Here is a 21,768-nt window from a genome sequence, read left to right on the forward strand (position 1 = left end):
GGGGTCCTCATTCCTGCATGGAGCTTTTCCTATAAGTTTATTCATCGGGGTGACTGCACATGGCATTTTTTTGCACACTGTCACTGCTTACCTCTTTATTGCATTATTTATGTATTACTATATGTATCTATGTGTTGCACCTTATTATTTAATACTAGTTGACATCGTTCTAGAGTGTAGTGTCTTTTATATGTTTTTCATTTTATTTCTCTATTATTTATCATACCGATCATGTGGGTTGCATTCCAGTGCCAGATTTTAGCCTAGAAATCAGGTTCTGACACAATTTATGTATTTTTAAATGTTTTTGTTTGTTTTTTTTCTTGACTTTTGTTTTATTCTGTATAATAGAGATTTACATTGTTAAAATGTAAATGTGCAACCAATCTTTTGTACGTGTCTCTCCTCTTTTTTCAAATGGATATTATTAGGAATAGTAGCATTTTTGCTCCTTCCAAAATGCCGCATTTTACATTACGCACTTGTGTTTTGGAACTACGCAGATTTACAGCATCTAATGACAGACTATTGTTGAGTATACGCGCAGAAGACTAATAAGCGCCTCCGAAACAGAAATTTACATGATGCAGCTCCACTGCAGGCGAGTTTACGCAGCGTTAAACAGAAGCGCAGTGGGAATGGGATTTCTATAAATCTGACTCACTGTGCTTGTAATGTAGAACATTAGATACAACGCTTTCCCATACAGAGTCCTATTATTTCTCCGGTCAGAAACTCAAAAACATAACTAACACTAAATCACAGGCAAAATTAAGCCATAGATATAATAAAAAGTATATTAAAACATATTTATTCTTTATTAAATAGTGTATATAAACCCACATACAAAAAGATCAGAGAGCTACTAAAAAGTGCAGGAGAATATAACTTAATACCAATCCAAAAAAATCAAATGTACAGAATTATTCTAGAAAATAACATTCTATTTCTATATATAAAGACCATAATATAGTGATTGATATAGATAACTGTACTCTAAACCCTTGACAGTAAAAAAAGTAAGATGTATTAATGCTGCGCAGCACCAACAGACTACACTCTTTCTATGTAGATTGTTGTCATGCAATGTTAAGTCTGACAATCTAACAGCCTGGCAGTGCATAGGAGTTGCATATATAGTGCACAACACTGTGTACATGCAGTGTCAAATAATGGTTGGTGCTACAAATAGAGATAACCAAGGTGTAAGCCCTGACAGGAAAAAGAATGTATAGGTATGAGAGTAAATAGAGTACTTATACGTGATTGTTGGTAATGTGCTATTCTGCATTTTGCCCTTAGTCACGAGTCGTGAATATAAGGTATAGGGGATGAATATTTATATAGCTCATTACCCAATGAAAGCGCTAGCTGGGTGATCACATGTTTAATAATGAGTGTGTCATATGTGGCGCATGCGCAGATGGACGGTTTCCCTTAATCGGATACTTCCCTACACCCTACATCTCCTCCCTTGTCTCAGTCTACCACCCTACCCGTGCCCTCCATTCTGCTGATGACCTGAGGTTAGCATCCTCAATAATCAGAACCTCCCACTCCTGTCTCCAAGACTTTACACGTGCTGTGCCAATTCTTTGGAATGCACGTCCCAGGTCAATACGATTAGTCCCCAATCTCCACAATTTTAAGGCTAAGTTCACACGTACCGGAACTCTCGTGGAAATTACAGCGAGAATTCCGGAATTCCATTCCGCAGGAAAATCGCATTTTAAATTCCCGCGATTTTCCCGCGGAAAAACTAGCATTTTACAAGCGTATTTAGCTTGCGAAATGCTAGCGTTTTCCAAGCAATCTGTAGCATCGCTTGGAGAACTGACTGACAGGTTGGTCACACTCGTCAAACATAGTGTTTGACAAGTGTGACCAACTTTTTACTACTGAGGCCGCCTATGCAGCATCAGTAGTAAAAGATAAAATGCAAAAAAAAAAAATATGGTGTTATTCTTACCTTCCGACGTCCCGAGCAGCCGTTCCCAGTAATCCTTTGCGAAAATGCCCGCGATGACGTCAGTTCTCGCGGGATCGCGATGTCTCGCAGTTATTCGCGATGACGTCGCGCGAATGACCGCGAGACTTTGCGATCCCGCGAGAACGGGCGCCATTGCGGGCATTTTCGCAAAGGATTACTGGGAACGAGAGCATGGAGAGAAGCGGGAAGGCTGCGCGGACGCCGGAAGGTGAGAATAACAATATTTTTTATTTTAAATTCTATTTTTTACAGGGATATGGTACCCAAAGCCTGGAGGACAGTCTCCTCTCCTCCGGACCGTGGGTACCATCCGCAAATGTTCTGCTTACTTTCCGCATGGTGTGCACAGCCACATGCGGGAAGTAAGCGGAACAATGCATTCCTATGGGTGCGGGATCGCCGCGATTCCGCAAAATTAATGAGCATGCTGCGGTTTGTACCGCGAAGCGATTCCGCCGCAGTAAAAACTGCAGCATTAGCACAGCATTGCGGAATCCCATAGGAATGCATGGGATGCTTATTTTTCGCGTTTTCGCGGCAAAATCGCGCGGTTAAAACCGCCGCGGAAACGCGAAAAAAAACCCACGTGTGAACTCAGCCTAAGCGTGCCCTGAAAACGCATTTATTCAGACTGGCCTACCGCCTCAACACATTAACCTAATCTATCCCTGTGTGGCACAGCCAAAAGTTTTACCATAACCAGGCTCCCCGCATCATGTTCCCACATGCTTTATGCATCCATTAGCCCTGTGTGTCTGTACTGTTACACACTTAACATTATTGCTGGTCCATACAATCGGCAATTGTTACCACCCACCTTTTGTGTCTACCTCTTTCCTCATAGACTGTAAGCTTGCGAGCAGGGCCCTCATTCCTCTTGGTATTTGTTATAATCTATGTGATTATTTTTATGCTGTAATGTCTATTGTCTGTACAAATCCCCTCTGAAATGTAAAGTGCTGCAGAATATGTCGGCGCTATAGAAATAAAATTTATTATTATTACTTCCGTTCGTGGAGTCCTTGGGCCGCAATTGGTCCATGCAGTGGTGATCGCGACTACAACCTGATGGCTGGGTCAGGAAGATCCCGGAGCTGTAACCTGGGCATGCGCACTAGACACAATACAGTATATTGCCTGATCCCCATGTACATTTACTGTATTTTATAATAAAAATAATCTTTATATAGCGTTAACATATTCGGCAGCGCTTTACATTTTGCACACATTATCATCACTGTCCCCGATGGGGCTCACAATCTAAATTCCCTATCAGTATGTCTTTAGAATGTGGGAGGAAACCGGAGTACCAGGAGGAAACCCACGCAAACACGGGAAGAACATACAAACTCCTTGCAGATGTTGTCCTTGGTGGGATTCGAACCCGGGACCCCAGCGCTGCAGTGCTATCCACTGAGCCACCGTGCCGCCCTTTCATATATATCACAGATATAGTCTGGGGTCACTTGGTATGCATTTACTGTGTGATGTTATAAAAAACTATAATTATCACAACATGTGATATATATGGAATAAGGTGGAGGGATATATCCTAATATTAAATGACAAAATACAGTCAACCTACAGTCATGGCCAAAAGTATTGACACCCCTGCAATTCTGTCAGATAATATTCAGTTTCTTCCTGAAAATGATTGCAAACACAAATTCTTTGGTATTATTATCTTCATTTAATTTGTCTTAAATGAAAAAACACAAAAGAGAATGAAGCAAAAAGCAAAACATTGATCATTTCACACAAAACTCCAAAAATGGGCCGGACAAAAGTATTGGCACCCTCAGCCTAATACTTGGTTGCACAACCTTTAGCCAAAATAACTGCGACCAACCGCTTCTGGTAACCATCAATGAGTTTCTTACAATGCTCTGCTGGAATTTTAGACCATTCTTCTTTGGCAAACTACTCCAGGTCCCTGATATTTGAAGGGTGCCTTCTCCAAACTGCCATTTTTAGATCTCTCCACAGGTGTTCTGTGAGATTCAGGTCTGGACTCATTGCTGGCCACCTTAGAAGTCTCCAGTGCTTTCTCTCAAACCATTTTATAGTGCTTTTTGAAGTGTGTTTTGGGTTATTGTCCTGCTGGAAGACCCATGACCTCTGAGGTAGACCCAGCTTTCTCACACTGGGCCCTAAATTATGCTGCAAAATTTGTTGGTAGTCTTCTGACTTCATAAAGCCATGCACACGGTCAAGCAGTCCAGTGCCAGAGGTAGCAAAGCAACCCCAAAACATCAGGGAACCTCCGCCATGTTTGACTGTAGGGACCGTGTACTTTTCTTTGAATGCCTCTTTTTTCTCCTGTAAACTCTATGTTGATGCTTTTGCCCTAAAAGCTCTACTTTTGTCTCATCTGACCAAAGAACATTCTTCCAAAATGTTTTAGGCTTTTTCAGGTAAGTTTTGGCAAACTCCAGCCTGGCTTTTTTATGTCTCGGGGTAAAAAGTGGAGTCTTCCTGGGTCTCCTACCATACAGTCCCTTTTCATTCAGATGCCGACGGATAGTACGGGTTGACACCGTTGTACCCTCGGACTGCAGGGCAGCTTGAACTTGTTTGGATGTTAGTGGAGGTTCTTTATCCAACATCCGCACAATCTTGCGTTGAAATCTCTTGTCAATTTTTCTTTTCCGGCCACATCTAGGGAGGTTAGCCACAGTGCCATGGGCTTTAAACTTCTTGATGACACTGCACACGGTAGACACAGGAACATTCAGGTCTTTGGAGATGGACTTGTAGCCTTGAGATTGCTCATGCTTCCTCACAATTTGGTTTCTCAAGTCCTCAGACAGTTCTTTGGTCTTCTTTCTTTTCTCCATGCTTAATGTGGTACACACAAGGACACAGGACAGAGGTTGAGTCAACTTTAATCCATGTCAACTGGCTGCAAGTGTGATTTAGTTATTGCCAACACCTGTTAGGTGCCACAGGTAAGTTACAGGTGCTGTTAATTACACAAATTAGAGAAGCATCACATGATTTTTCGCACAGTGCCAATACTTTTGCCCACCCTCTTTTTTATGTTTGGTGTGGAATTATATCCAATTTGGCTTTAGGACAATTCTTTTTGTGTTTTTTCATTTAAGACAAATTAAATGAAGATAATAATACCAAAGAATTTGTGTTTGCAATCATTTTCAGTAAGAAACTGAGTATTATCTGACAGAATTGCAGGGGTGTCAATACTTTTGGCCATGACTGTATATGTGATACTGTCCAATTATATAAACTGCAACTGAGTTAGTGAATGTATATTAATACTACTCGAATGTTATATACACAAAGTGCATGAGTGCCATAACAGTTCAAATGTGAAAGTTTACATACATGAATAATAACTACACATGCCGACTACTTACACATGATGAAGGGTTGAGGAAAAAATAAAAAATAAAGAATTTATAAAGTGCATTAGTGACTAGCAGGCAATAATCATGTGTGCCATGCACGTGTCAGGTCTGATGGAGGAATATGGCCCCGAATGGAAATATTAAGATGAATACGCTCTGTAAAATGCCAAGTGAGTGAATGCAATCAATTCCATTTATATACTCCACTTTAAATAGTGCTAGTTGTAATGTAGAACGCAGCATTTTGGATGCACAAAAAATATGCTGCGTTCAAAATGCTACTATTACTGATCGTGGGCGCATAGTCTAAGGATTCATTCAGGGACGACCATTGTTATTTAAAATATTGTAACCTGAGACCATAATTCTTTGAAATTATCTAGTAATTGGTCCCAAATCTTCAAATTGTCATCCAAAAAAGAAAAAAAATTAAAGCAAGTAAATAAGTCTTTATGATAAAAGATAAAAAGAGCTACTCTAAATAACAACATAGGATAAGGACAGGAATATCTTTAAGATCATGTACACTACACACAGTTTACCAGAAAAATAAAATTGAGCTGCCGTCACCTGATGACCATAGGAGCAGCTCCTCATGGCACAGACAGAGAGCAGTACACTGTACTTTTGGGAGATTCCACCAGCCAATCAGTGCATGCAGGTTTTTCACCAGTGAAACGACCATTTTGATTGGCTGGACATTCTGGCCAACGGTCATTGCAATTTCAGAGACCACTGTAGTCAAATATATAATGATGACCACCAAGCCACCAAGAGGATATCACTTATTACACACAAGTAAGGATATCATTGCCAACTACTGAATTTAGCATTTTTATTTTTCAGCCATGTATATAAAAAGAATCAAGATATCACCAAACTTCGAAAACAGAAAAATGATCAACTGATCAGAGTCGATGAGCATGATTTTACTATGAGGCCAGCATTTGGAGGTAGGTTCTCATACATGTTTACTACTATTAAAAAGATAATTAGAAAATAATTGTGACAATGTGTCATATATATGATTAATGTATAAATTGCTTTTGTACATTTTCATTATTTTACGTGTCAGTTTCTGTATCTTTGTAAAGTTGTTAAAAACAAAACTATTGGCACTGAAATAAAGGTAATTACAAAGTTCTGTCTGGTGGCTATAGAGTACTGTGCCAATTCTGATGTTTGCTTTCCTCTTCTGTGAACTAAATGGAGAGGTGCTAATGGCACAACATCAATATGCACCACCAAGGACAGTGGTAGACTAGACTCATCTCCAGGGAGTGTTAATGCATTTAAGAAGGTTGGCAACTGATCATACATCAGGCATGCTAACTGGCAAAGAACAAGCATGAACGTTTCTAAGATGAAATAGATTGGTATTAGACTGTTAATTCCCTAATAATATACTACTAGCTATGAACCCGTTCTACGCCCGGGTGGCGAGCATTTTAATTGGTATATGGTCTCCCATCCTGGTATGTGCTGTGACCCTCCTATCCTGGTACGTATGGCACCCCTCATTCCTATCCTGGTATGCATGGTACCCTCACCCCCCCAATCCTGGTATGCATGGCACCCCATTCTTCATCCTGGTGTGCATGGTCCCCTCACCCCTCAATCTTGGTATGCATGGTACTCCCTCATCCCTATCCTGGTATGCATGGTCCCCTCACCCCCTATCCTGGTATGCATGGTCCCCTCACCCCCAATCCTGGTATGCATGGCCCCCTCACCCCCTATCCTGGTATGTCTGGTCCCCTCACCCCCTATCCTGGTATGCATAGTCCTCTCATCCCCCAATCCTGGTATGCATGGTCCTCTCACCCCCCAATCCTGGCATGCATGGTACTCCCTCATCCCTATCCTGATATGCATGGCCCCCTCACCCCCCATCCTGGTATGCATGGTACCCCTCATCCCTTAATCCTGGTATGCATGGTACTTCCTCATCCCTATCCTGGTATGTATGGTCCCCTCACCCCCTATCCTGGTATGCATGGTACCCCTCATCCCCCAATCCTGGTATGCATGGTACCCCTCATCCCCCAATCCTGGTATGCATGGTCCTCTCACCCCCCCCCCCAATCCTGGTATGCATGGCACCCCATTCTTCATCCTGGTATGCATGGTCCCCTCACCCCCCAATCCTGGTATGCATGGCACCCCATTCTTCATCCTAGTATGCATGGTCCCCTCACCCCCCTTTTCGTGGTATGCATGGTCCCCTTACCCCCCTTTCATGGTATACATAGTTCCCTCACCCCCCCTATCCTGGTATGCATGGCCCCCTCACCCCCCAATTCTGGTATGCATGGTTCTCTCACCCCCTATCCTGGTATGCATGGTCCTCTGTCCTCTCACCCCCCCATCCTGGTATGCATGGTCCTCTCACCCCTCCCTATCTTGGTATGCATGGTCCTCTCACCCCCCTATCCTGGTATGCATGGTCCCCTCACCCCCTATCCGGGTATACATGGTCCTCTCACCCCCCAATCCTGGTATGCATGGTACTCTCTCATCCCTATCCTGGTATGCATGGTCCCCTCACCCCATATCCTGGTATGCATGGTACCCCTTATCCCCCAATCCTGGTATGCATGGTACTCCCTCATCCCTATCCTGGTATGTATGGTCCCCTCACCCCCTATCCTGGTATGCATGGTACCCCTCATCCCCCAATCCTGGTATGCATGGTACCCCTCATCCCCCAATCCTAGTATGCATGGTACCCCTCATCCCCCAATCCTGGTATGCATGGTACCCCTCACCCCCCAATCCTGGTATGCATGGCACCCCATTCTTCATCCTAGTATGCATGGTCCCCTCACCCCCCTTTTCGTGGTATGCATGGTCCCCTCACCCCCCTTTTATGGTATACATAGTCCCCTCACCCCCCTATCCTGGTATGCATGGCCCCCTCACCCCCCAATCCTGGTATGCATGGTTCTCTCACCCCCTATCCTGGTATGCATGGTCCTCTGTCCTCTCACCCCCCCCATCCTGGTATGCATGGTCCTCTCACCCCTCCCTATCCTGGTATGCATGGTCCTCTCACCCCCCTATCCTGGTATGCATGGTCCCCTCACCCCCTATCCGGGTATACATGGTCCTCTCACCCCCCAATCCTGGTATGCATGGTACTCTCTCATCCCTATCCTGGTATGCATGGTCCCCTCACCCCATATCCTGGTATGCATGGTACCCCTTATCCCCCAATCCTGGTATGCATGGTACTCCCTCATCCCTATCCTGGTATGTATGGTCCCCTCACCCCCTATCCTGGTATGCATGGTACCCCTCATCCCCCAATCCTGGTATGCATGGTACCCCTCATCCCCTAATCCTGGTATGCATGGTACCCCTCATCCCCAATCCTGGTATTCCTGGTACCCCTCATCCCCTAATCCTGGTATGCATGGTACCCCTCTTCCCCCAGTCCTGGTATGCATGGTACTCCCTCATCCCTATCCTGGTATGTATGACCCCCTATACTGGTATGCATGGTACCCCTCATCCCCCAATCCTGGTATGCATGGTACCCCTCATCCCCCAATCCTAGTATGCATGGTACCCTCATCCCCCAATCCTGGTATGTATGGTCCCCTCACCCCCTATCCTGGTATGCATGGTACCCCTCATCCCCCAATCCTGGTATGCATGGTACCCCTCATCCACCAATCCTGGTATGCATGGTACCCCTCATCCCCCAGTCCTGGTATGTATGGTCCCCTCACCCCCTATCCTGGTATGCATGGTACCCCTCATCCCCCAATCCTGGTATGCATGGTACCCCTCATCCCCCAATCCTGGTATGCATGGTACCCCTCACCCCCCTATCCTGGTATGCATGGTACCCTTCATTCCCCAATCCTGGTATGCATGGTACTCCCTCATCCCCCAATCCTGGTATGCATGGTCCTCTCATCCCCCTATCCTGGTATGCATGGTACCCCTCATCCCCCAATCCTGGTATGCATGGTCCTGTCATCCCCCAATCCTGGTATGCATGGTACCCCTCATCCCCCAATCCTGGTAAGCATGGTCCTCTCACCTCCCCTATCATGGTATGCATGGTCCTCTCACCTCCCCTTTCCTGGTATGCATGGTCCCCTCACTCCTATTAAAACTACACACATACAAAAGAAAAAAACATTTATACTCACCCTTCTTTCCTGTGCTCCAGCGCTGTCACCACGTTCTGCTGGAGGCCGGGGGAGGAGTCTGGCGCCGGAGTACGCACATGTCCATAGCGCTGTCCGGCGCCATATTGCTGAAGACACACTGCAAGTGTGTCTTCAGTAAAATGGCGCGGGATCGCGCTATGCACATGCACGATTCCGGCCGCACTCCCGCCCCGGTCTCTGGCCGAAGAGAAACGCCGCGGCAACGCTCCTCCCGGTCAGGTAAGTATGGCGTCGGAGATGGCGGTATGCAGTGTGTACGGTACCGCCATCTCCGGCGCCATACACACTCCTCACCGCTGGCTGCTTCATTCTATCTGGAGCCAGACTGCGCAGGCGCGTCGCGCTTGCGCAGTCTATAAAGGTTTCGGACAGAGTGATGCTTACAGCGTTATATTACAGATTGCACCACTACTGCCAACACCCCGCTGTAATGGCTGGCATAGGAGGTAACTTAAACCATTCGGTGTGGTGGTCAATAGCAGCTGGGACATCTATGTAGCTAGGTCACCATCCTTGACCACATAGATGCCCGAGTTATGCCAATTCACTGTCAGAGCAGTTTTGAGTTCTATACACATTAGACTAATGGTGGCAGAGCCCGCCAATATTGATGGATTCAACCGGCAGTTTAATATATATGGGGGCCTTCCAAATGTTCCCAGATAGATGATGATTGGGGAGATAAGGATCAGGCATGTCCAGTTTCAGATTACCAATCCTTTTGTGCTTTAAAGTATAAGCCACCACCAGAGAAGTCTGGCAGCAGCTCTCTAATTGAGAACACAGAAGCACTTGGCCAGCTGGGCGTTCCTGTGATTGGGTGGAGTCTGGGGAGATAGCTGTTGGTGGCAATGATCAGCCAAATAATATAACACATATCTAATGAGTATGGGAGGCTCTAAGGGCATAATAAATACCTTAATATGCCATGTTTGACATTTTTATTACGGGCTAATAGCACATCAGTCATTTTTATATTGACAGGCAAAATATACTACAATACTGTAGATAACATGGTCCTTTAGTCAGACTTGCGCAAAATGTAAATAAATAATAAAAAAATGCATTCCACCTCCCACCAAATTAATTTGCTATGTAAAAAAAAGAAAAATACAAATATTTAGTACTACTGCTCTTTTAAAGGGAACCTTTCATGTGAAAAAAAAACGCTATTAACCTGCAGATATGGAGTTAATCTACAGGTTAATATCGCTCTGAAGCCATGCGGACACCACACTTTAAGATTGCCTGCTGGCAAGAAATGCGCTTTATTCGTCCCGGCAGCCTTGGGCTTTCAGTCATCGAGGCAAGGCTTCAGGCTGTAATCACGCCTCGGAACTGACTGACAGCTGGCTCAGCAATGAAACCTGGAAGATACGTTTGAGTTTGATTTTTACTTTCCTACGCAGTAAGATGACCCTAAAGCTTCTCAGATGGTCTCTTTATGATAGCACAGTCAAGTCCCAGAGTAGGACATTTTTTTAAATAATATTAAAGTTTAGTAAAAAAAAAAAGAATAAAAAATATTGAAAGGAAAAAAAATAGAATTCATGCAAAATATGAAAGATGTAACTTCTTCCCTGACTATATTCAATGAATTATGGGTAATTGACAAGTGGCTAAAAACAGCTCTTAAAGGGAGTCTGTAAACCCAAACTGACAGTATAAACTAAGTATATTTCCTTGTAGGAGATGTAGAAACAATAAAAATGTCACCTTTACTGTTGTAATTAATCGCTACAGCCATACTGCAGAAACTGAAGTTTAATCAGATATGCTAAATAGGGTGCTTGCTACAACTGTGACCGCAGAGCCACTAGTTTCACATCTCCTTCTCTGGTGATTGACAGCACCGGCGTGCCTGAGCTTTCTTTGCAGACATTGCTCAGTCCAGGCAATCACTTCTGAGTGAGGCGGAGACATATAAAATCAGTGGATGGAATAGTGCTCTGAGCCTCTTAACCCTGCCCAGGATGTCCCTAAGTTCTCTAATTAGCATTAGACTTTAGTTATTTCCTATAAGTCTCCTATAGTGACTTGCATTCTTCACAGGGAGAAGCTTTACCTTTTGAAACCCTTGTAAGAGGCCTCTCATCCAACCAAATCAGTTCCCCTGCTTTGCACTGATGAGGAGCAAACAGCCCAAAACAGGAGTCTGCAAATAGAGTTTTTCGTTTGGCTTCTTGTCGTAAGTCATGTGTCTAGTCTATGATATAACCCAATAATCACGAGCGCTATATAGGTAAAGGGGGGATGGCTGGGAGTGGGTGTATTGAGCTGGCTCATGAGATGATTCTGCTCCCATTCCCGGCATATAATGACTGTGTTATTCAGTCATCTGCCTTTAAACAAGCAAGTAGAACCAAGCATTGCCTACTGCTGTTTATTTGTTAAATGCTGTCTGTGACAGTGTCATTTACGTGCACAAGCATTCTAAGCTCCCATTGGCCCCCCCATCATGCAATTACAGGGTGCCGATGGTTTGCCAAGGTAGCCATAGGCCTGCTGAAATCCCCCATGCTTGCCATGAAGGTGCTTCTGTGAAGACCAGTGTTTATCTGGGATTTATAGAAGGCAGAGATTTGTGCTATATATTGTATTACAATAAAAAACTACTGTATTGCAAAAAAAAGTTTTAAAAAATATTTAACCCCTTTACCCCCAAGGGTGGTTTGCATGTTAATGACCAGGCCAATTTTTACAATTCTGACCATTGTACCTTTATGAGGTAATAACTCTGGAACGCTTCCATGGATCCCGGTGATTCTGACATTGTTTTCTCATAACATATTGTACTTCATAATAGTGATAACATTTCTTTGATATGACTTGTGTTTTGTTTGTGAAAAAAAATGGAAATTTGGCGAAAATGTTTAAAATTTTGCAATTTTCCAACTTTGAATTTTCATGCCCTTAAATCACAGAGATATGTCACACAAAATACTTAATAAGTAACATTTCCCACATGTCTACTTTACATCAGCACAATTTTGAAACTAATTTTTTTTGTTAGGAAGTTATAAGGGTTACAATTTGATGAGCGATTTCTCATTTTTACAACACAATTTTTTTTAGGGACCACATCACATTTGAAGCCACTTTGAGGAGTCTATATGATAGAAAATACCCAAAAGTGACACCATGCTAAAAAAAATGCACCCCTCAAGGTACTCAAAACCACATTCAAGAAGTTTATTAACCCTTCAGGTATTTCACAGGAATTTTTGGAATGTTTAAAAAAAAAAAAACTTTTTCACAAAAAAATTACTTCAGATGCAATTTGTTTTATTTTACCCAGGGTAACATTAGAAATTGGACCGCAAAAGTTGTTGTACAATTTGTCCTGAGTATGCTGATACCCTATATGTGGGGGTAAGCCACTGTTTGTGCGCATGGCAGAGTTTGGAAGTGAAGGAGCGCCATTTGACATTTCAATGCAAAATTGGCTGGAATTGAGATCAGACGCCATGTCGCGTTTGGAGAACCCCTGATGTGCCTAAACAGTGGAAACCCCCCAGTTCTAACTCCATCCCTAACCCCAACAAACCCCTAACCCTAATCTCAACCCAAACCATAACCCTAACCAAAAGCCTCACCCTAATCCCAACCCTAACCCTAGTCCCAACCATAACCGTAACCCTAACTTTAGCCCCAACCCTAACTTTAGCCCCAACCCTAACCCTAGCCCTAACCCTAATGAGAAAATGGAAATAAATGCATTTTTTTATTTTATTATTTTTCCCTATCTAAGGGGGTGATAAAGGGGGGTTTGATTTACTATTTATAGCGGGTTTTTATGTTTGGCAGCTGTCATACACTAAAAGACGGTTTTTATTGCAAAAAATAGTTTTTGCATCACTACTTTTTGAGAGCTATAATTTTTCCATATTTTGGCCCACAGAGTCTTGTGAGGTCTTGTTTTTTGCGGGACGAGTTGACATTTTTATTGGTACCATTTTCAGGCACGTGACATATTTTGATTGCTTTTTATTCTGATTTTTGGGAGGCAGAATGAACAAAAACCAGCAATTCATGAATTTCTTTTTTTTGGGGGGGGGACGTTTATACCGTTCCGCGTGTGGTAAAATTGATAAACCAGTTTTATTCTTCAGGTCAGTATGATGACAGTGATACCTGGTTTATATCTTTTTTTAATGTTTTGGCGCTTTTATACAATAAAAACTATTTTATATAAAAATTAATTATTTTTGCATCGCTTTATTTTGAGAGCTGCAACTTTTATTTTTCCGGTGATGGAGCGGTTTTCAGCGGTACCATGTTTATTTATATACGTCTATTTGATCACGTGTTATTTCACTTTTTGTTCGGCGTTATGATCATAAAGCATTGTTTTTTAGTCTTGTTTTTTTTTAATGGTGTTCAATAAAGGGGTTAACTAGTGGGACAGTTTTATAGGTCGGGTTATTACAGACTCAGCAATAGTAAATATGTGTACTTTTATTGTTTAGATTTTTTTTATTCAAATATTGATTTAATGATAGAATAAGTATTTATTTTTTATTATTATTTTTTATTATTTTTTAAAATACTTTTACAATTATTATTTTTTTTAATTTAATTCTTACTTTTACACTATGGCACACTCATTTTGTGCAGGCTGATTGCTTCTATAGCATGCAGAGCTGCATGCTATAGAAGCTGTCAGCCCTGCAGTTTCTGTTACACTAACCTGAGAGACTTCCTGGCATGCACTGCGCATGACAGGAATTCTCTCAGCTCTGGAGACGATGACATCGGGTCTCCATGGCAGCGATCGGGACCCCGCGTCATGCCGCAGGGTCTCCGATCCAAAGGCAGAGGGGCCGTCAGTCCCTCTGCCGGCTCCAGAATGCTGCGATCATGTTTGATCACCGTGTTCCGGGGTTAATTTGCCGGGAGCGGTCCGTGAACGCTCCTGGCACTTAGTGCCAGGTGTCAGCTGTGAGAATTAGCTGACACCTGGCCGCGATCAGCCGCGCTCCCCCCGTGAGCGTGGCTGATCGCCTATGAAGTACTATTCCGTCCATGGGCTTTAAGTCCCAGGGCACATGGACAGAATAGTACGTCCAACGTCACAAAGGGGTTAAAGGATTAATATTGACTTTTAGGATTGCTACCTCCAATAGGTTACACTGTCCTCTTTCTCTCTGAAGAAGCTATTTGCATATTTAAATTCCTAGAGGAGCATTGAATGGCTTACAAGCCTCCCTATGCCAACTTGGTGATCTTCAGAACAAAAAACTTTACTCTTAGACTACCGGTCAGAGGCCTTTCACCTAACCAAAAGCAGTTCTTTTGATTTGCACTGATGAAGTGTAAAGACCCCAAAACATGTTTCTAGAAATGGAGTTTTTGATTTGGCTTCTTATGTTAAATCATGTGGTAAGGCCCTATTAAGGATTGATATTGACTTTTAAGATTGCTATTTCCAGTAAGTGGAACTAAAGCTCTAGTTCTATTCCTCTCTGAAGAGGCAACAATTAGAGCAATAAAGGTGCAATTTTCATAGTGGTTGTACCATTAACACGGTCATGTGCTTAGTTTATACTGGTAGACTCCCTTTAAAGTGAAAATTAACTCAATTCCAGGCTAAGGGTCTGGTCTTGAACCCATTTTTTTTATTACCAATAAACTCTGTGTATAGTGTATGTACATGCCTTATTACCTTTACTACTATATAAATACATGCTGACTGGAAAACTTTTCATATGATGCTACAGTAATAGTTACAAGCAGTAGCCTCTTCAGATCTGACACATCAAACCAAAGTCCTGATCAGGCAATGTGTATGTGACGCGCCTCAGAGGCCGTGGGATACTCAGCACCGGGCCCATTAACTTCAATGGGAAATATCACAGTGGCAGTGACCCGGTCCGTGGCCCCAGGCGGTCATGTAAAAGGGGAGTATTGGTTAGGGATAAAGTTTATGTAGTGATTTGTGACGCCAGTTGGAGTGTTTGACTGTAGATGATCCCTGGGGGAGTAGATGGTGATGGCAGTGCAGATGTTTAACCCTCTCGAACCAGTGCCGACCCCCAGAGATTTTGATGGAAGTAGAAGGCATGGAGGAATCAGGCAGGAGACAAGGAAAGTCACTTTATCATTTACTGTAGTTCAGGTGCAGTTCAGAGGAGATATTACAAATCTCACCAGGTTACAGTCTGTTCTGCAGAATGGGAGTTATCCTTACTCTCTGCGGTGACTCAGTGTAAGCTTCCTGCTATTCTAATCTCTTCTGGGACCAAGGCTTCCAAGAGTCTAAAACTTCCAGTATATCCTCTACTCACTGTGTATTTCTCCTTTTGCAACTTGCAGCATGGATCCTGTGTGTGAGCAGCTCAAGTTCCCACTTGCACTATCCTTCACTGATCCTAGTTCGCTGCAGTTTTCTCAGGGAAAACACGATGCTGTTGGTTGTATAAATCCACACAGTCTCTCAGCTTACCACCCTGCTCTGAAAGTATGGATGGTCTAGGGGCTGACACCTTGATGCTTCTTAGCTCTTACTCCTGGATGAACACGTGTCATGGCTCCCAAGAGCATTCTTCTCCTTCTCTTCACACTGAAAACAACAGCTCTGCCCCTCCCTCTCCCAGTTAGGGTGTTTCTGCAAAGCTCTAAGCTTCAGACAAGTCAAGGAGTGAGGTGAATTGTGTGTGTGTGTGGTCTCTAGCAGAGAAAGCATAACTCCCATTGCTCACAAAACACATATAAAACAGTACATATTTAACCCTTTTGTGGCGGTAAAGACACAGGGCGCCACATTCCCCCCTAGTTAAAGGTAGCACGTCCTGGGACGACACAAGGAACGTAAGCATATAACAAAATGACATAACATTTCACCTGGGTATGGGTGAACAGTCCCAGTAACTGAGTTGAGTCGTGGATTACAGCCCCAAACCACTTCTGATTGGTTGGATCATCCCTGAGTGCAGCTGCAGGGCACACAGACCATAATATGAAATTCACTGCACTGGCTGTTTTAGATGGCTTCCTGCCAAGGCACGATAAACAGTTTTTCTTCTCAAGATTATGAGTGTTTACAAGAGTTCTTGTAGTAGAATAAGGCATAGTAACTACTGAAATCTCACATTAGTCCATGTGGGCACAATTTCTTTAAGTTTTTTTAGTAACATTACCTAAGGCAAAGTTCAATAATAGTACAACTGAAAACTAACTTATTAAGAATATTTTACAAATCATTTCTATAGCGAGAAGGGGTTTGGCCCTGTGTGCTGCGCTGTGATCTGCGCAAGATAGGAATACTAGACGACTTCATACGAATCTTTGAACTTACCATGGGTACAACAGGTTCACTGCTGACTGTGGGCAAGTTTTCTGATTCCTCCACCTGCAAAGGGTTAGTGGTTGGCATTAGTGACTCATCGTTTCCAGAACAGTTTGGTGTCTCTGGTAAGGACCTTTGTGGGAACACCATCACTGCGTTGTTAACTTGTAGCCAAGAACTAGGGAATTCACCTAGAACAGTGTGAATCTTGGTATCAGTCTTTTCTTTTAGCTGAGAATCTTCCTTAGTCTCAACTCTTTCATGTAATTGTGCTGGACATACTTTCAGATTGTCTCTGGATACGGTAGTACACGTTTTTCCGTTGTCTTTGGAGATGGTACACACTTTGCTGTTGTCATTACTAGATGGTTGAGTCTCCCATTGGTCATCTAACTTGTGGTTTCTTCTCTTTTTCTTCAACACCTGTTCACCTGTTGGTAAGGGGGTTGCCACTGCATGTCTGTTAAAGTTCCTTTCCTGCTTTTGCCTAGCTTGAGCAAGACTTTCTTCTACACATTGCTGAACTTTTTGATACTGCAGTTGTCTTTCTGTATTCCAATCCGTGTCCAATTGGCTGGATATGGTTTCAGGACTTAGGACTCCCATTTCCAGGTCGATGGGAAGTTTACCTGGACATGCACGCATCAAGTAAGCTGGGGCATATCCTGTTGCGCTGGTTGGGATATGGTTGTAAATTTCAATCAAATCAGGTAATTTCTCAGGCCATTGGTTCCTTTCTTCCAGTGGTAGGACCTGCAATAAATTGATCACCAGATGATTTAGTTTTTTGCAAAGACCGTTGCCTTGTGGATGGTATGGTGTAATTCTGATCTTTTTACATCCATAGAGGGAGCAAAATTCTTGGAAGACCCCTGCTTCGAAGGCTGGACCTCTGTCTGTCAGCACTTGATCTGGGTAGCCATGGGGTCTGCAGAAATATTCTTGGAATGCCTTTGCAGCTGTTCTTGCTTGGTCTTTCACCAGAGCGACCACTAGGAAACGGGAATAGTGATCCACTATTGTTAAGGCATAGGTATACTCTGATCGACTTGGGGTTAGTTGCACGTGTTCTAGGGCAACCAGTTCCAAAGGTTGTTTAGTGATGATGGACTTCAAGGGGGCCCTTTGATTGGCAGAATTCTTTCTTCTGAGATTACATGGGCCACATTCTCTACACCACTGTTCAATGGACTGTCTCATATCTGTCCAGAAGAAGCGGTCGCGGATGACTACTGTCGTGATCCATGCTGGATTATGACAGGTTTTGAATAAGTAACCTTTTTTTTCCTTTGAGCTGGTTGCTTGGAGTTGGTTTTGCCCCCCGGTGGCCATTGGGGTTATTGCACGGTGGTGTCTTTTGTTCTAGTTTGCCCCCGGTGGTGGTTAGTGTTATTGCACATAATAATGAAGCAGGTGTGATTCCTTGGGTCCTGCCTATAAAGGTGTAGCAGGTGGTTTCACTCACGGTTGGTGAAATTACTCACTTCCAACCAAGACTGGTGAAGGAAGGAACTACAGAGAGCAGCTCAGGGGAGCTCTGGTGTAAAGTCTGGTGAAGGCAGGAATTACAGAGAGGTGTTCCTTGCAGTTCTGACAAAGCTTGGAGAAGTAACAGCTATTCTGGAGGAAAGCTGCATTCTGGTGGTGGACTCTGTTGCTGGGAGCAATAGCAACAGAGCAAAGCTAAGTGGTGTTTCCCTGTTTGTATTTTTCCCTGGTGTGTATTAGTACAGCGGTAGGGCCAGTGCCTGCACCACCCAGCTCCCTAGCAAGGGATAGGTGTAGGGTGTGCTAGGGTGACAGGTTCCGACTCAGCGACAGGTGAGGAGCCTGTATAGGGAACGTTAGGAGTGTGAGGGACACTGACTCAGAGCAGTGCAGGAGGTCTCCACGTCCCCATTCCCTATCGCAGGGCCCACTGTTGTAACTGTTTCTCCTTCCCCCGTGTCTTGTATTAGTTACCGGCCTGCGGGTCGTGTCACACAGGACAGTTACACGTGCCGTGTCTTGTTGTTTTAGTTACCGACCTGCGGGTCGTGTCACACAGGACGGGTCCACGTGACATTATCACCAACCATAACATTTTTTTTCTGCTGAGCCATGGACCCAAAGCAGACCTTTGCCCAAATGCTGCAGATCTTTACTGATGAGTTTAGGGGCCTTCGCGGTGAGTTGGTGCATCAGCTGCAGCTGTTGGTGGGTTTTGGGGGTCTGGTTCAGGCACAGGCTCAGCCAGAACCCAATATATCCCTCCCTGACAGGTTTTCTAGAGGGAGAGATCAATTCTTGGTATTTCAGCAAGCCTGTAAACTATACTTCAGGCTGCGCCCTCGTTCATCAGGGAGTGAAGAGCAACAGGTGGGAATCATTATGTCCCTTCTTAAGGGGGATCCCCAATCCTGGGCCTTCTCCCTGCCGGATGATTCACCATCATTAGAGTCTGTGGACGAGTTTTTTGCGGCTTTGGCGCTTGTGTATGGGGATCCTGATGGCGTCTCCCTGGCGGAATCCCGACTCCGTAGGTGTAAACAGGGAGCCTGGGTTGCTGAGGAGTACTGCTCAGAGTTTAGAAGGTGGGCCACTGACACTCACTGGAATGACCCTGCTCTTAGGAGTCAATTTGTGCAGGGTCTATCTCCAAAGTTGCAGGATACTCTGGTGCAGCACGTCGCCCCCAGGTCGCTGGAGGCCGCCATGTCCCTTGCCATCCGGGTGGATAGACGCCTTAGGGAGAGACAGACACAAAATGTGCCCCCTGTTGTCCTCACTAGGGAGGAGGACCCACCAGTGCGGACGGAGGAACCCAGACAGCCCGGTGTTGTTGATACAAAAAAGGGGGTGTCTGCGGCTCGTCGTGGTGGGGGTATGCTTTTCCTGTGGGAAGCCGGGCCATTTCATGAGAGCCTGCCCAGTGCGTGCCAAGTCTCTAGACGAACCTATGAAAGTAGGAGGAGCTAGTTTGTGTACGGAGCTGCCTACGGTTCAGGGAGTGGAGTCGGTATGTTTTTACTGTGGGCAGACTGGTGATGTCCTGAAGGCTTGCCCAACCCGCGCCAAATTATCTGTGCCATCTGAGAAGCCGCATTCCCCTGGTCGCTTGGGGGAGGCGACCAGGGAGTGTATATTTCCTCCATTTTGCCCTCCCAAGGTACTATGTCAGCAGAGGTGTTGGCTGGCGGGGTACTGGAGGTGATACAGGTGTTTGTGGACAGCGGAGCAGGAGTCAGTCTGGTGGATGCTCGCCTTGTCCAGACTCATGGCCTGAGGTGTAGTACGCTAGCCCAACCTATAAGCGTCCAGGCCATAAACTCTGTTCCACTGAGCCAGGGGAGCTTGACCTAAGTCGTAGAAAAGATCCATCTACGTATAGGACATCATGAGGAGTCCTTGTCATGCTACATCTTGGAGGGAATGCCAGTACCTATCGTTTTGGGCCTCCCTTGACTGAAAAAACACAACCCGGTAATAGATTGGCGGGCGAGGGAAGTGGTCAGCTGGGGGCAGTCGTGTGAGGGCTTAGGGACCTAGGGACCTTTGCCGTCTATCTTCAACCTACCCCTTTCTCTCCAGTGAGAGCAGCAGATGTGTTGCAGGAGAGTAGGGGCAAGTCTCAACCCTCACCATTAGCCAACCCTGGGAGGCACAGACCTCGTGGTGGAAGGGGTTGGAGGGTGGTGTACCCCGTGGTGAATTGCGGGGGTGTGAGTGTGGTGACACAGGGGGACGCCTCTGTTGTCAATCCCAGAAAGAGTTCACCGAATTGTGACAAACGAATGTGTGGCAATAAACGTTCAGGTCCGGACCTGTGTGTGAACGAGCATGTATGGGTGGCCACCAAAAAACATCCAGTGGAAGTGTATTGCGGAGTCTTACCAGCTCGAGTTACCCCCAAACATACACATACACAACTCGTTCCCCAGGTCGGCGCTTCGGAGATGTGTGGTGCCTCCAGAACATACATTGCCAATACCAGCGGTGCTCGTTTGTCATCAACCTGTCGTGCAGGTAGTTGCAGGGGTGAACTCTGGATCTGGGCGTCCCCTCTGTAGGTGGTTCCCTGATGAGGAGCGGTCTTGAGGGTCCAGAGGCCCCTCATTAAGGGAAGGGTACTGTCATGATCCATGCTGGATTATGACAGGTTTTGAATAAGTAACCTTTTTTTTCCTTTGAGCTGGTTGCTTGGAGTTGGTTTTGCCCCCCGGTAGCCATTGGGGTTATTGCACGGTGGTGTCTTTTGTTCTAGTTTGCCCCCGGGGGTGGTTAGTGTTATTGCACATGATAATGAAGCAGGTGTGATTCCTTGGGTCCTGCCTATAAAGGTGTAGCAGGTGGTTTCACTCACGGTTAGTGAACATGCTCACTTCCAACCAAGACTGATGAAGGAAGGAACTACAGAGAGCAGCTCAGGGGAGCTCTGGTGTAAAGTCTGGTGAAGGCAGGAATTACAGAGAGGTGTTCCTTGCAGCTCTGATGAAGCTTGGAGAAGTAGCAGCTATTCTGGAGGAAAGCTGCATTCTGATGGTGGACTCTGTTGCTGGGAGCAAAAGCAACAGAGCAAAGCTTAGTGGTGTTTCCCTGTTTGTATTTTTCCCTGGTGTGTATTAGTACAGCGGTGGGGCCAGTGCCTGCACCACCCAGCTCCCTAGCAAGGGATAGGTGTAGGGTGTGCTAGGGTGACAGGTTCCGACTCGGCGACAGGTGAGGAGCCTGTATAGGGAACGTTAGGAGTGTGAGGGACACTGACTCAGGGGAGTGCAGGAGGTCTCCACGTCCCCGCTCCCTATTGCAGGGCCCACCATTGTAACTGTTTCCCCTTCCCCCGTGTCTTGTTGTTTTAGTTACCGGCCTGTGGGTCGTGTTACACAGGACAGTTACACGTGCCGTGTCTTGTTGTTTTAGTTACCGACCTGCGGGTCGTGTCACACAGGATGAGTCCAC

The 21,768-nt window shown here is 44.9% G+C and overlaps 1 protein-coding gene across 2 annotated transcripts in view; it reads left to right on the forward strand.

The window, feature by feature from the left end:
- GABRR2 (gamma-aminobutyric acid type A receptor subunit rho2) overlaps window positions 1–21,768 on the forward strand; it is a 208,551-nt gene that overhangs the window by 59,025 nt on the left and 127,758 nt on the right. For both annotated transcript variants that reach the window (XM_073589576.1, XM_073589577.1), the window contains exon 2: window positions 6,205–6,311. In XM_073589576.1, the coding sequence (XP_073445677.1) occupies window positions 6,205–6,311 (107 nt within the window). The remainder of the gene's footprint in view (window positions 1–6,204; window positions 6,312–21,768) is intronic.

The sequence above is a fragment of the Dendrobates tinctorius genome, unplaced genomic scaffold (genome assembly GCF_039654945.1).
Source record: "Dendrobates tinctorius isolate UK_male_01 unplaced genomic scaffold, ASM3965494v1 ptg000111l, whole genome shotgun sequence".
NCBI classification, from domain to species: domain Eukaryota; kingdom Metazoa; phylum Chordata; class Amphibia; order Anura; family Dendrobatidae; genus Dendrobates; species Dendrobates tinctorius.